We start from the raw sequence: 15,027 nt of genomic DNA, 5'->3' as shown, positions 1-15,027 counted from the left end.
TAAAAAGGGGGAATTTGGACACATCCAGCAGGAAGACGATGTGCAGAGACACGGGAAGACATGTGACGGTGGAGGCAGGGACGGGGCTTGTGCTGCCACAGCCAAGGAACATCTGGGGCCCGCGGAGGCTGGACGGGGCACGGAAGGACCCTCGCCTCGAGGCCTCAGAGGAAGCACAGCCCCGCCAGCACTCTGATTCCAGGCTTCTAACCTCCACATCAGTGAGACAATACATTTCTGTGGTTCTGAGCCACCCAGCTTGTGGTAGTTTGTGGTACTGCAGACCTAGGGAACTAATACAAACACCATCTGATGGTCCCTAGGTGCCCCAACTCTTCAAGCTGCAGGTCCAGAAGCAGGCAGAGCCCTCTCCCCTCCTTCCCAGAGCCCACCCTGTTCTGGTCACGGCTTTCCTCTAAGGTCTACATCCCCTCACCACCCAGCATGGGTCGCCACGTGGAGGGGTGCCCGTGTCCTGCCCACTCTTCTCTGATGAGCTGCGAGATTTTGCTACAACTGAGCGTTCCAGTGTGAATGGGTTTGTCCGGATAGCAAACGTAACGTCAAGGGGGTGATGGAGTCCGACCCGTGGCACCAACCACACACCTGCACTCCTGCTCTTCCCGCCCCAGGGATGAGCGAGGCCCCCAAGATCAGGTGGGGACAGGCTGAATCAATGGCAATCCAGCAGTAACAGTCACGGTGGGGTTCTCATGGATACCTAGGGTCCTGGGATGCTGCAGCTTAATCGGGAAGGCCATTGTCCCATGGGATGAAACAGTCATTTCCTTACAAACCCACTCTGGGCTTAGCCCAGAGGTGGAGGAGGTAAGGAGAGGGGGATAGACATTTTTTAATGGAAGCAACAGGGTCATTACCCAGATCTAGAACCTCATGAAATTGGGACCAAGACAAGTCAGATCCCTGCTACCCCAGGGGCTTTAAAACCTGACCCACCCAGCGAGGCCTCCCTGCACCTGCCCCCAACCAACCTTGTTTGCTCCCTGCCGTCTTCCCTTCATGGGGGTCCTCTGGGCACTAGGCCTGGGGGCCGGCGTCCGCTTGGCCTTCCCGGCAGCCCAGCCCGGGCAGGCTTCAAAGACAGCAGCTGCGGCCTTCACGCTCTGGCCACGGGCACTGGGAGGGGCGGCACAGGCGGCCCCCACGTGCAGGTTCAGCCCAGTGAGCCACCTGAGGAGAAAAGGGGGTTTGGGGAAGCTGCTGTGCTGAGCTTTCCTGAGGAGAGCGAAGAGGTCCTCAGTGATGTGGGGGCAGTGGGACTCGACCACTCACCAATTATGTGACCCTGAGCAAGTCATTTCAACCTTCAATCCCCTCCCTGTAACAGTGGGCCAGTAATAAAGAGTTCCAGAGGGCTGAAGACCCAGACGCTGTTCAATCTAGATAAGCTATCTAATTTAATGTAATTCTTACGACCACCTCCAGGAGGTGGACGCAATCGCTATCATCCCCTTTCCAGATGAGGGGCCGGCACAGAGAGGCCACATGGCTCAAAGGTAGATGGTCAGTCACAGAGGTGGATTTGAGCCCACGTCACCAGACTCCACGGTTCTTGTTGCTTTCTTAGGCAATGACGTAAAGTGCTCTCACACATTTACTAGGTCCCACCCCACTAGGCTGGGCAGATTTCATTCCCACTTTATAGATGAGGGAACAGGGGCTCAGAGAAGCCCACCCAAGCCCCGTGGATGTCTGGCTCCCCCAGGAAGGGTAGCTGGCCCTGGAAGGATCCTCGCCCGCCAAAGGAGCTCAGATGGCACAAGGGCTTGACTGAGAGCAGCTGCTGGGTCCCCAGCTGGGGCCTTCAGTTGGGGGTGCTTACCTGTGAAGTGGGAGCAGCTGGCAGTCACAGTGGAAGGGATTGCCACTGAGGTCGATGAGCTCAAGCTGGCTGAGACCAGGCAGGGCGGGCAGGGCCTGCAACTGATTCTTTTGCAGATGTAGGCTCTGGAGCCGAGGCCCCAGGCCCAAGAAAGCCCCCGGAGAAATCTGCAAGAAGGTGCCAGGCCCTGGTGTGAGCTCCTGCCAGGCCTGTCCCACCCCCAGGCCTGGGAGGGAGCCTCATGCTCCCCGTGCAGAAGGGGAGTAGAGAGCCCAAGATGGGCAGGAAGGGCAGTGCTGGGGTGGAAACCCAGGTTTTGCCAAAGCACGTGCCCTTTGCAACTCACACAGACCCCCAGTCCATGGTTCTTTCTGTTATGCCTGGACCCCCACATATTGGCAAAGCTCTGCCCACAAAGTATGCAACAGTAGGTAACCCCACGGATCCACGTTCCTCCCTCCTCCACGCCTCGGCAGTGCCCTCCCTGCCAAGCCCCTCCGTGTGGCACAGCATTCCTCCTGGTCTGTGGCCCACACCTGAGCTCCCTGGGGCAGGTGCAGGGTCGGGCTCATCTCAGGGACCCCATGCCCGCCCTCGGGCCTGGCACTGCAGGGGCGGCAGTGTTGGTTGAGTGAACGCAAGCTGCGTAGACCCTCGTGCTGCCTCCCCTCACCCCTGTTCCCCCTGTGCCCACCTGCTCCAGGCCACTGCTGTTCAGGAAAAGGTGTTGCAGCGAGCGGCTCACGGGCCAGAAGGCCCCATCTTGCAGGGCCCTGAGCGGGTTCCCCGAGAGCTGCAGCTCCAGGAGGGCAGGCAGCCCCTCCAGGGCCGCAGTGGGCACCTCTCGCAGCTGGTTCCTATCCAGGTGCAGCTTCTCCAGCTCCTGAGCGGGGCCCAGTGCCCCGGGGGACACTTGGGTGATGCGGTTCCCACTCAGGTAGAGCCAGCGCAAGGCCCGCATGCCTGCCAGGTCCCCCAGTGCCAGGCGGTCCAGAGCGTTGTCCTGCAAGTGCAGGGAGAAGAGGCTGGGCAGGGCGCGCAGGGCGGCCCCTGGCACCTGCAGGAAGCGGTTGCGCTCCAGGTACAGGTAGCCCAGGCAGGGCGCCCCTTCGAGGGAGGCAGCGCTGAGGCTGGAGAGCGTGTTGTCCGAGAGGTAGAGGTAGAGCAGGCTGCCCAGCCCCGCCAGGGCGCCTGCTTCCAGCTCTGTGATGCCGCAGTGCTGCAGGTGCAGCGACACCAGCTGGCCCAGGCCCGGGAAGGCCTCTCGGGGCACCAAAGGGAAGTGGTTCTGCCTCAGGTCCAGGAGCTGGGTGTCGTTGGGGAAGCCGCGGGGCACGACCTGCAGGCCGCGGCCCTCACAGCCGCTGTGCCGGAACTCAGGGGCGCACACGCAGGCGCGAGGGCAGGGCCCGGCCGCCCCAGCCTTCTCCTTGGAGGTGCCGGCAGGGACACGGGGCCGCGCGGCCGCCACCTCCTCCTCTTCCTCCTCCGCCCCGGCTCCGGGGCAGCGCAGGTCCGTCGAGCGCACGCGCGCACGCGCCAGCCACTGGAGCAGGGGCCGAGCCCGGCAGTCGCACCGCAGCGGGTTCCCCTGCAGCCGCAGCCGGCGCAGCTGACCCGGGCCCTGCAGCGGCTGCAGGGCATCCAGCTGGTTCCCACGGAGGTCCAGGGTGTGCAGGCGGGGGCAGTGGGCAAAGGCCCTGGGGTCCAGGGCCTGCAGGGCCCCGTGGTCCAGCCTCAACTCCCGCAGGCCGGGCAGCACCAGCCCGTCCTCCTCGCCCGTGTAGGTGAAGGGGTTGTGGCCCAGCTCGAGGCGGGCCAGGCCGCGGGCCTGGGACAAGGTCGCCCCGGGCAGGGACTGCAGCTCATTGTGGTGCAGGCTGAGGCGGCGCAGGGCGGGCAGGCCGGCCAGGGCCTCGGGGGCCAGCACGCTGAGCGCGTTGTGGGACAGCTGCAGCCAGCGGGCGCGCACCAGCCCCTGGAAGGCCATGGCGGGCAGGTAGACGAGGGCGTTGTGGGCCAGATTCAGCGTGGCCAGCGCACCCAGCGCCCCGAACGTCCCCGGCCGCAGCTCCTCCAGCAGGTTCCCCTCCAGCTCCAGCCGCCGCAGCGAGCCTAGCCCGTCCAGCGCCTCCTGGGGCAGCGCGTTCAGGCGGTTGGAGGCCAGGTTGAGGAGGAGCAGGCGGCCCAGGCCTCGGAAGGCACCCTCGGCCACCAGCTCCACCTGGCAGTGCCGCAGGTCCAGGTGTGTCAGGTAAGGCAGGTCCCGGAAGGCAGCTGCGGGGATCAGCTTCAGCATGTTGCCCTGGAGGTCCAGCCGCTGGGTCAGCTGAGCAGGGAGAGGTAGGGGAGGCTGAGCGGCACCAGGACCACGGCCTGTGCCCCTTGCTTACCCTGGCCTTTGCACGTGCTGTTCCCTCACCTGGAACACTCTTCCCCCTCAAGTTTCCTTCATTCTCTTCATCCTGCTCCCTGACACCTCCTCCTGGAAGCCTTCCTCCCCAGCCACCTGGGTATCCCCTAGTCTAGCACTTTTCACATTGAATTGTCACTGCCCCTTTATTTTCACTCTTTTCCTCTAGCTCTTGACTCCATAGGACAGAGACCATACCTTAGTCCAGTATATCCCTAGTTCTCTGCCCACAGGGCCTGTAATTAACTCAATGCTGTATCTATATAGGTCACCTAACTTGTTCCAATTGCATAGCATTTTAAATAGATTGTCTCCCTGTTGTTGGTTATTATCATTCCCATTTTACAGATGTGAAGACTGAGGCTCAGAGAGGAAAAGTGACTTGCCAAGGCCTCCCAGCCCGGCAATGGCAGATCCACTGGTGCCAGCCCGGGCTCCTCCTGCTGTCACCCCCACCACCCCATCTTGCCCTGCTGACCTCAGGGATGGCATTTGGCACCTCGGTGAGGTTCTGGTGCCGGCAGGCCACATGCCGCCTGGAATTGTCGCAGACGCAGGTCTGTGGGCAGCGCTGGGCAGCTGCATGCCACGTTGGCCCCAGTGGCAGCAGCAGAGGAAGCAGCAGCACCACGGAGACACTCTGGGGCCTGGCAGAGAGAAGAAGGGTCAGGTGTTCACAGGAGCAAGTGTCCCACACTGTCCACTCACTGAGCCCCAGCTCTTGTCCCAGAGCCCCTCAGATGTCTTCCTCCTTTGGCCCCAGGGAAGCTGTCATTACCCTGAGCCTCCAACCCCTCCCCAGAGCATAGATTGCATTGTTATCCCTGTTTTATACCAGAGGAAACATGCTCAGAAAGGCAACCTGGCAAGTCCCTTTGATTGTCTGCCAGTGGCTCAGTGAGGCCTTGCCGAATGCAGTTCAGAGGTGTGCCCAGGCTGTGCAGAAGCCCCCGGGTCCAGGGGGAGTTGTGTCCTCCCAGGGTGAGGTTGGCGGTGGAGAGAGAATCAGCCGTTCCTCAGACGGAAGTGGCATCAGCACCGTGGTGGCAGGGAGCGTAATGGCACCCACCTCGAGAAGACAGCCTGGCAGCCGGAGGGGAGGACCCAGGGCTGGCACGACTTGGGAGACCAGGTGTCGTGGGATCCGAAAGCCCTGAGGAGCCTTAATGGCTGGTCAGAGCCACTCTGACAGGCAAGCAAGGGGCTCCAACTTCTCTCCTGTTTATTCGTCTGTTGTCCTCTCTTCATCTTAGTGCCACCCCGCTGGCCTGGCCTGGGATGGGGGGAACTGCGGGTATGGCCTTGGGGCTGTGCTTTGGGCAAGGTCTGTCCACTTTCCTGTCTGTCCATCCACTCCCCATCTACCCAATACCCAGCTGGACCCCTTTACCTCACAACTACCGCCTGCCTCTCCACAGGGAGGCCCGCGCCACGGTGGCACTCCTGGCTTCCCCACTTCCGCTCAAAGGGAACCGACCAAAGGGAACTTTCCAAGATACAGACGGGCCCTGACACCCCCGGCTGAAAACCCTCCAGCCTCTCCTCACTGCCTTTGCTGGGAAATCCTGACTCCTGATTCCCCAACTGGTACCCGCTCAGACCCTTCAGTGGCACCCCGGGCTCCCCCACCATCAGCACGCAAAGCAGCTCCCTCCTCTCTGCCTCACCAGCTTTTCCCTCTGTCCTCAGCTCTCTGAGCAACCCTTCCTGATCCCTGGGCTGACTCCCACCCTGAGCCTCCCGTGTTTCCACTCACTGGGTTGGCTGTCACCATGCGGTTTTCAGTTTCCTTGGGGTCCCAGGGTCCAGCCCGGCCTTGGGGCTGGTGGCATCCTGTAGAGCTGTAGTGAGGCTGAGGCTCAGGGCAGGTCGGGGGTGTGGGGACAGATCCCTGAAGGACAAGCGTCCAGGCCTCAGGCCTGCCTAGCGCTCAGACAGGCTCCTGGAGGACTAGCCCAGGGGAGCTCCTGGGAGCGGCCACGTTCACCGTCTTCCTCGGAACCCATTTCAGAGAGACCCTTGGAGAATCTCTGCCCCGGGAGATCCCAGAGCCCCTGTCCCCCAGCCCCTGAGAGGCCCAGAGAGGGGCAGGGGTTTGCCTGTAGGCACTCAGCTTCTCTAACCCACCTTGCCACCGCAGGGCCCAAAGACTCACCCCGCCATGTCGATCGCACGGCCAGTCCAGCCTGGAAATGCAGCACAGGGGAAGGCTGGCAACGGTCCCTGCCTGGACGCCAGCGGGAGCCCCCCTCCCAGCCCGCAGACCTGGCAGCGGGGACAGGGCTGAATGGGAGGCATTGTGAGGTGAGTGAGGGGCGGGCACGGCAGGAGCAGCGGCTGAAGTTGCAGGGCTTCTTGCTCAGAATCCTGGCCCAGGCCTGAGACCCGAGTCCCTGGACCGGCCGAGCAGGGAGGGGCCTCAAGGGGCTGGCCAGTGGGTCCCAGACCTAGGCTTCCTCCGGCTGTGTCCCTGGGCAGGGCTGCACCTCACCGAGCCTCAGTTTCCTACTCTGTGAAAAGACAGAGTATCAGTAACTAGCTCATAGGGTTGCTCTGGGGGTTAAGGTAGGCACCTGGCACATAGTAGGTGCTCAAGAACAGTTAACTCTGCCCTGTTTTGTGCTTATAATACATTTACATACATTGTTTAGCACTGTACATAAATTCTTCTGTAAATTTGTTTTTTTTCACTCAACATCAGGGAACTACCTAAATTGATTCTTCTTAGGTATATTCTTTCATGTTGACTTGTACGGTATTCCACTGTGTAAGTGTATCAACTCACTCACTCATCTTAGACGTTTAGGTTGCGTCCAATTTTTTGTTATACAGTGCTGCAAAGAATACCTAAATACTTATCTTCCTGGGGACATGTGCATTTTTTTAAAAAATGAAATAGTTCATCTAGACCATAGCAATGTATGCTATGATTTTTCAGATCCTATGATACTTTAGATCTGTGTTTCTGGTGGAAATGCAGCTTTCATTACTGTTTTTTGGCTTTAAAAACAAAAAACAAACAAGAAATAGTGTCACACCACACACAGACTTTTTATTAACATTTATTTGGCTGCACCGGGTCCTAGTTTCGGCATGTGGGATCTAGTTCCCTGACCAGGGATCGAACCTAGGCCCCCTGTATTGGGAACGCGGAGTCTTAACCACTGGACCGCCAGGGAAGCCCTCACACACAGACTTCTGCATGTGCTTTATTTCACTCAGCAAGTTCTAGCAACAGTATTGCACAGTGTGCATCCTTCTTTTTACCCCCTATATCTGTTTATTTATTTGGCTGTGTCGGGTCTTTGTTGCGGCACACGGGATCTTCGTTGCAGCACGTGGTCTTCCGTCTAGTTGCGGCCCGCGAGTGCTCAGTAGTTGCGGCATGCGGGCTTAGTTGCCCCGAGGCATGTGGGATCTTAGTTCCCTGACCAGGGATCGAACCCTGCGTCCCCTGCATTGGAAGGTGGATTCTTAACCACTGGACCACCAGGGAAGTCCCCAGTGTTTATCTTTTTATGTCTGGCTTTTTTTTTTTTTTTTTGGCTTTGTTGGGTCTTCGTTGCTGCGCGCGGGCTTTCTCTAGTTGCAGCGAGCGGGGGCTACTCTTCGTTGCAGTGCGCAGGCTTCTCATTGCGGTGGCTTCTCTTGTTGCGGAGCACGGGCTCTAGGTGCGCGGACTTCAGTAGTTGTGGCATGCGGGTACTGGAGCACAGGCTCAGTAGTTGTGGCGCACTGGCTTCGTTGCTCCGCGGCACATGGGATCTTCCCGGATCAGGGCTCGAACCCGTGTCCCCTGCATTGGCAGGCGGATTCTTAACCACTGCGCCACCAGGGAAGCCCTGTCTGGCTTTTTTTAATCAGTATTATTTTAGTGAGATTCACCTATGGTGCATATTGTAAAAATTCGTTCATTTTTATATAGTAATTCCAGCATTCCCTTCTATAAATATTCCACAACAGCGGCATGGGACAGAGGCAGGAGCGCAATCTGCCCCAGACGCAGGTAATAAGGAGGTGTAGTCTCGTTCTCTCTCCTCCCTTTCTACCCAGAGGCAACCCCTTTCATGAAGTAGTATAATTTTACGATATAGGGCATTAATTTTTAAAAATGTATCAAACAGTGCATATTATTTTGCAAACTTGTTTCTTTCACTCAGCAGTGTTTTTTGAAGATTTACTCAGTGGATACAGGTAGCTTCTGCATCCGGTTTACTCATTTTAACTGCTACATGAGATCTCACTGCATGCACGTGCCATCATCTAACTATTCTACTTACGGACATTTGGTTATTTCTTAATTTTCTGGTATCCCTCATCAGGCTGCTGTTGTACATGTCTCCTTGTGTACACATACAAGTTTCTCTCAAGTAGATCCTTAGAAATGGAATTTGGGGTCACGGGCTACATGCATTTTCAGCTTTCTCAGTACCTGCCAAATTGCTGTCTATAGTGGCTTTTATTAGTTTGACATCCCTCCAGCAATGTGTAAGACGTGCCAGATTCACCTCTTTCCTGGTGTCACCTCTTTTAATCGTATTTGCCAGTCTGGTCTGAAATGGTATTATCTGTGGTTGTATTTCACGTTTCCTTATTTTCCAGTAAAGTTGAACATAATTCCTTTTTTTAAATTTATTTTATTTATTTTTGGCTGTGTTGGGTCTTCATTGCTGCGCACGGGCTTCCTCTAGTTGCGGCGAGCGGTGGCTACTCTTTATTGCGGTGCGCGGGCTTCTCATTGCGGTGGATTCTCTTGTCGTGGAGCACAGGCTCTAGGCGCGCGGGCTTCAGTAGTTGCGGCGCACGGGCTTAGTTGCTCCGTGGCATGTGGGATCTTCCCGGGCCAGGGCTCGAACCCATGTCCCTTGCATTGGCAGGCAGATTATTAACCATTGTGCCACCAGGGAAGCCTGAACATTTCTTTTTGCTCTTCAGGTCTCCTCTTCTGTGAACTGCCTGTTTATACCCTTTGCCCAATTTTCAACTGGATGTATATTCTCAACATGAATCCTTGTTATATATGTCGCAATGTCTTTCTACTCTCTCACCTTGTCGTTAACTTTTACGGTATTTTTGGTCATTGTTTTTCACTTTTTATTTTGAAATAGGCAAGTTTTCTGATGGCTTGTGCTTTTTGTGTCAAGAAATGCTCTCCTGTGTTTAATTTTCCTTTAAAAAATATGGCTCCTTAGGCAAATGAATTTGGATCACTTAGAATCTTGGTGCACGACGGTGGCCTAACTGTGCTTCCACCCCGTCCTGTCCCCTGCCCTCCCCAGACTAACTCCTATCCTGAAAGCTGGGTTTGTCACACGCATACACAGGCCCACACGTTCCATTTACTGGCTTTTGAACTAAGGGCGTTAGACAGATTTTCTTCACTCGACGTCACTATTGATCCACCCATGGCGTGCACGGTGCATGCCGAGCCGCAGTGGATGCATTGTCACTGCTGTGTAACACTGCGTTGTGCGGCTTTGCTCCTGATCCATTTTCCTGATGGCCTGTGAGTCACTTCTAGGTTCCTGCCATCAAACAGTGCTGCTAGGAGTGCCTTCTGCCATGCTTCCTGGGGGGTTTCCAGTCTGAGCTTTTAGAATGGAATTGATAGTTTGTGAGCTCCTGGCCCATAGCTGAGCTCCTTTTAGTGGGAATAGCCTGGTGCTGAGCAGGCCTTCGTATGTGGGGGTCACAGGCTGCCCAGGCAAAGGCATCTGTGATCTTGCAGACCCCAAATCACGGTGCTCAGGCACCTGGAGCAGGGGCGGGGCACCCTCCTCAGTCCCAGGGTCCCAGGAGTCAGGCACTGCCGACCTGTTGTGAGGTTAAGGAAACGAGATCTGTGCTGCTTCTCTCAGTCTGATCTGAAGCTTGGACCCGCATTAGCTAGGTAGGAACAAGGGCCAGCCCTGGGTGGCCTGGAGGGAAGGAACACCCAGGCCAGAAAACCTTGGACAGACCCCTATTCGGCTCCAAGCTGCAGCTTCTCCGTCTCTCAGATATCACCTGTGAAAAGTCCTGTTTGAACCTCAAGACTCAGCTCTCACACCCCTCACTCTTGAAGGCTTCTCTGACCTCACTGCCCACAGTCGCCACTCTGGGCCACACATGGTCTCTTGCACCAGGCTGGGAGCTCTCCGAGGGCTGCACCTGCAGCCCCAGAGCTCAAAACAGGGCCAGGCAAGGAGATGGGGGTGGAGTTGGTCGGACCTCCACCTGCTTTATCAGCTGGGAGGAGGGGAGGGCAAGGGCCTGGGCATCGCTTCTGCCACCCGGCCTAGAGAGATGCTGGAGTAGTCTGTGGCCAATAAAGACACACTGCCCCCTAAAAAACGTCGGAGGGACCTCTGTTCCTGTGCCTGCTGTCTAGGAGGGGCAGTAAGAAGTGCTGGGCTATCCTCACACCGCTGTGGCAGCCGGAGGGGAGGACCCCAGGGGTGGTGCCCTCCACTCTGGGCCCCGTGGCGGCTTCCCAGGCAGGCCCAGGGCCCCCTGCCTGTGCAGCCAGCAGGGCCTGTGGCAAACTCTGGACACCGTCCAGCTCAGCCAGGCCCACCAATGCGGCAATGAAGGGGCCAGTGGAGCAGCAGCCCAGAGGTCGGGTAAAGGGTGAAGTGGGGCCAGGCAGGTGAGACAGGCCACAACTCAGATCCTCCCCTGCCCGGAGCAGGAGTCCCACCACCCTCCCCGACCCCTATGAGTCGCTGCCCCTCCTGGGTACCACCCGCCCAGCTGTCCCATGGGAGCCGGCATGCGCACAACAGAGGAAGCATCCAGGTCTGCCCCAGGTCATGACACAGGGCTGGCCCGGCAGCTCTTCTGCAAGATGGACTGCCCCCCTACTACAGACCAAGATGGGGTCACAGTGGCCATGCTGAGGTGGGACCCCAGGCACCAAGGCCTTGAGAACAGCCCACTTTAGATGAAAAGCTTCTCAAGTCTCTGCTGCTGCTACACATGACTTTATTTGTGAAGCCCCGGGCACAGCCCAGACACACAAAGAGCATGAGGGGAAGCACAGGTGTCACAGGGCATGCCCAGCCCCCACCCGGCCCCTGCCCCAGATCCTTAAGGGTGCCCAAGATGCAGCTCAGGCATCAGTGGGCCCTGGCCCTGCCCCCCCAGGCTGGAGAACAGGTTTGGGCCTGCCCAGATGCCCCCTCCAGCTCAGCACGCAGGCCTGTCACAGACACTTCCGCAGCCAGAGAAGGGCCCACTGGGCACAGAGCCGGCACCGTCCAGGCAAGTCCAGCTCCTAGACCCTAGCGTCTGCCCACTGGCTTCTCTTCCTGTCCACACGGTGTGGGTGCCAGGGTCTTGCCCTCTGCTCGCGGCCCCACGCACAGCAGTCTCTGGCCCTCGGGCTGAGGGCTCAGCACAGCGTGGGTGGATGGTAGGAAGAGTGGCGGCTGCAGGACCGGGACTTGGCGACAGGAAGCAGAGGCAGCCATCGGGTGAGCAGCCCCAGGCGGGGCAGGAAACACCCAGCCACAACACGGAGGGAACAGCACACGGACAGCAGCACCCCAGGCTTTGGTGCAGCCCCAGAGGATAAGGAAGGCAAGGTGGGTGGGGACAGCCACCAGGGCCTGGTGCCTGCAGCACAGATCAGCAGAGCGTCCTCAGATGGCGGTGAGTTTAATGGCAGAGCAGCCTGCAGCCCTTCCGCCTGGGGGCCAGCTCCCCTCCAGCGGGACCAGGGCCAGTCCAGCAGGGAGACGTTAAAAATCCGAACCCCGACACGAAGCACACACCTGCACATATGCCGCACCAACACACGTACTCAGGAGACACGACACACACGACAAAGACCCTCCCTGCTGCTGGCCAGAGTCCTTCCTCTGAGTCCCTTCCCAAGGCACCGGTCCAGGCCGAGGGATGGGGAGAGACCAGATTGCGTCTAGACCTTGTAGAGCGTCTGCAGTAGATTGTGGCGGGCAAAGGAGCAGGATTCCAGGGCGCCATTGGGCCTGCGGGGAAAGAAGGGTCAGCAGGTGGGGCGGGCACCTCTGGGGGCCAGGAAGCTCAGGCTACAGCAGGGCCAGTTTCCCACCTGTGAAGATGGAGTGGGGGCCGTTTCTGAGGTCAAAATATACACCCGACTCCATCGTTCTCATTTTCACAGTGACTTTGCAAGGGAGACGGTAGCTCCCACCTTCTGCAGGTGGAGGTAGGTGGGGCTAAGAGGGGCGGGTGATACACCCGAGGCCACATGGCCTAGAGCTGGCCAGAATACAGGCCCGCCGAGCCGGCAGGGAACCTGGGCCTCTGCTCTCCACCAGACAGGCTCTCCGAGGCCTCTCCAGTGTGCACAGGGCCAGGGAGCCCTCAGCAGCCACTAGTGCACATGTAAGAGTGGACCACAGGAGTCCCACCTGGGCCCCTACGAGTAACAGGTTACCATCAAGATCATTAGTCTCACTGCAGAGAAAGAAACTGGTGAAAGATGCTCAGGGGGATGGGTCAGCCTGTGGTGCAGCCAGGGCTGAAGCCCACAGACACCTTACCTGGTCCCGTCCGGGCTTGGATCCCAGACCACTGGGCTGGGACTTGAGGGAAGGGGGCATGCATATCACTCCACCGTCGCTCAGTCACCCCCAAGGCCTGGGGGCAGCTCTTACCAAGCCCCCCTCTTTTAAAGTGGAATAGACTGAGGCCTGCACTGGAAGGCAGGCAACAAGCCAGGAGGAGGCAGCCTGTCAACTGACCATCAAGGGCGAGGGTGTCCATGCCCAGCCCAAGGGCCACACAGGGGATGATGGGAATGCAGAGCGAACAGTCCCAACCAGGGGTTGGAAGGAGACAGAGGGAGCTGGGCTTCATCAGGGGTTGGCAGGCGGGGGCTAGGGCCACCACGTGGGGACACCCCAGACAGCCTGAGCGAAGGCCCACAGGTTGAGGCAACATCTCCTGCAGAGGGAACAGGTGTGGGGAGAGTGCACCTCGCTGCGGGGAGGCCAGGCTGCAGCCAGCACGAGATCCAGGACCAGGGTTTGGACTTGCCCTGGACTCCGGCAGAGGAGCAGCTGCAGTGCAAGGGGCGGTTTGGGTGGGGCGAGTGTGGTGGCAGAGAGGGGGGCAGACACAGCAAGGGAGTCAGGCCCAACTAAGGAGGCGCTGCTATGCACACGGAACTAAGAGATGTCAGGTGGCAAAGAGGCCGAAGTGCCAGCTAGGTCCTGGGGGACCAGCGCGTGCTCCTCACCCCCCACCCCAGGCGGGCTGCCCCACGACACTTCGTCCCACGCTCTAAGCACCCTGACTGATGGTCTGGACCCGCCAGTGTTACACGTCCCCCAGGGTGCGGGCACCTCCTTTCTCCTACACCCCCTCCCACTTTCCCCCAAGGCGCTGGATTCACCGCCAGTGTGGCTGGTCAGAGCTCTAGGAGACAACCTCACCCACCCCTTGGTTGGGCAAATGGGGAGACTGAGGCCTGGGGATGGCCGGACGTCGGCTGGGGGCCACACAGGGCCTCAGTGAGGATGGGGACAAGCCTCCCAACCCGCCCCTGATGGGCCCTGAGGTCTGGAGGCTCCTTTTTACTCGACTGTGGCCAGCGCCCCACCTTTCCCAGGACGCTCCAGGAGGAGGCCAAGGTTTCGTGTGTCTGGGCACTCGGCGTCCCCAGGAGAGGGGCCTGCGGCTGTGGAAGGCCGAGTGGGCAGACCCCTTTGGCCTAGGTAGCTGAGGGAATGAACACAGAACTGCTCCCAGAGACGCTGCCGGGTACAGGACCTGGGTCAGCAGCACGACCGTGGCCCACACCTCCTTTGACCCGGAGCTCGCTTCCTCGCCTGCAAGACGGGGCCAGTGCACATCCCCTGTCTCTCTCAGGGAGACACTGTCCCCGAGCCCTGTGTCCTCAGCCGGGCACAGCGGTGGTGAGACTCAAACACAGATGCCGAGAGCCCGAGAGGTGTGAGGGCCTCTGACACGCCCCAGTCACCAGGCCAGGGAAGCCTCAGCTGACCAGAGGCCTGCACGCGTGGCCACCGGCCGCGTGAGCTGACGAGGGCACACTCACTTGGTCACGAATGCCAGCAGCAGAGGGGCAAGGGCCTTGGGGAAGTACTCCTGCTGCACCATGTGATTCAATGCCATCAGGGGGCCGTACAGGTTGGCAATGGCCTTGATCTTGTCTTCACTCTGCAAGGGGAACACACAGCAGAAGGCAGGGTGAGCTTCAAAAGGTCACCTGGGGGACCCCAGGTCTCCACCACCTGACCCCTGCTGACAGCCCCACGGCCAAGGTCAAGCTGAATCCTAAATCCTGTCACGAAGGCCGAGGCTGCTTAAGCAGACCCAGGCCTGGGGCCAGTGTGGGTGACAGGCCCCCGCAGGACTTGAGGTGCGGGATGATGCAGCCTCTGGTGCACCCCCGCCCCCCCTCCCCGGGGCCCGCACTCCTTCCAGCGCACCTTGAGCAGCCCCATGTGGATGAGGAGCCTGGTGAGGAAGGCATTGGAGTTGAAGGAGGATGAGCTGAAGGCCTTCTTCATCAAGGTATCTGCAAGGCAGAAGCAGCAGAGGTCTAAGGGCCCGCAGCCCCTGAGCACACAGGCTGGGCCCTGTCTCCTGCGCTCATCAGGAGGTGAACACAGCGGGTGGGATGTGGACACAGGTGGCAGACTGAGGGGACAGCTAGCACCAGGCGAAGGGCTCAACCTGCCAGCTGTGATACCTTGGCCCTTCTCTGTCCTGGCCTCACAGATAAGATGGGCTTGGGCAGAGATTAAGTGAGGCAGGTCACCGCTGGGGGAGGTTTCAG

At 59.0% G+C, this 15,027-nt stretch overlaps 2 protein-coding genes across 2 annotated transcripts in view; both read right to left on the bottom strand.

Moving 5' to 3' along the window:
- Nucleotides 1-941: 941 nt before the first annotated feature.
- CHADL (chondroadherin like) lies at nucleotides 942-6,554 on the bottom strand. Its single transcript, XM_024737596.1, has 5 exons — nucleotides 6,412-6,554; nucleotides 4,735-4,903; nucleotides 2,538-4,172; nucleotides 1,844-2,010; nucleotides 942-1,191 (listed from the first exon to the last, which is right to left on the bottom strand). The coding sequence occupies exons 1-5, from the start codon at nucleotides 6,552-6,554 to the stop codon at nucleotides 942-944; spliced, it is 2,364 nt and encodes a 787-aa protein (XP_024593364.1).
- A 5,457-nt stretch (nucleotides 6,555-12,011) lies between these two features.
- Nucleotides 12,012-15,027, bottom strand: part of RANGAP1 (Ran GTPase activating protein 1) — a 24,958-nt gene continuing 21,942 nt past the window's right edge. The window contains exons 14-16 of the mRNA XM_024737582.1: nucleotides 14,678-14,766; nucleotides 14,284-14,405; nucleotides 12,012-12,226 (exon numbers count right to left, since the gene is read on the bottom strand). Coding sequence (XP_024593350.1) covers nucleotides 12,157-12,226; nucleotides 14,284-14,405; nucleotides 14,678-14,766 — 281 coding nt within the window. The 3' untranslated portion in view covers nucleotides 12,012-12,156. The remainder of the gene's footprint in view (nucleotides 12,227-14,283; nucleotides 14,406-14,677; nucleotides 14,767-15,027) is intronic.

The sequence above is a fragment of the Neophocaena asiaeorientalis genome, unplaced genomic scaffold (assembly GCF_003031525.2).
Source record: "Neophocaena asiaeorientalis asiaeorientalis breed wild unplaced genomic scaffold, Neophocaena_asiaeorientalis_V1.1 scaffold242, whole genome shotgun sequence".
In the NCBI taxonomy this organism is placed as follows: domain Eukaryota; kingdom Metazoa; phylum Chordata; class Mammalia; order Artiodactyla; family Phocoenidae; genus Neophocaena; species Neophocaena asiaeorientalis.
Note: the sequence above shows the minus strand (reverse complement) of the source record. Positions and strands in the feature narration are given on the sequence as shown.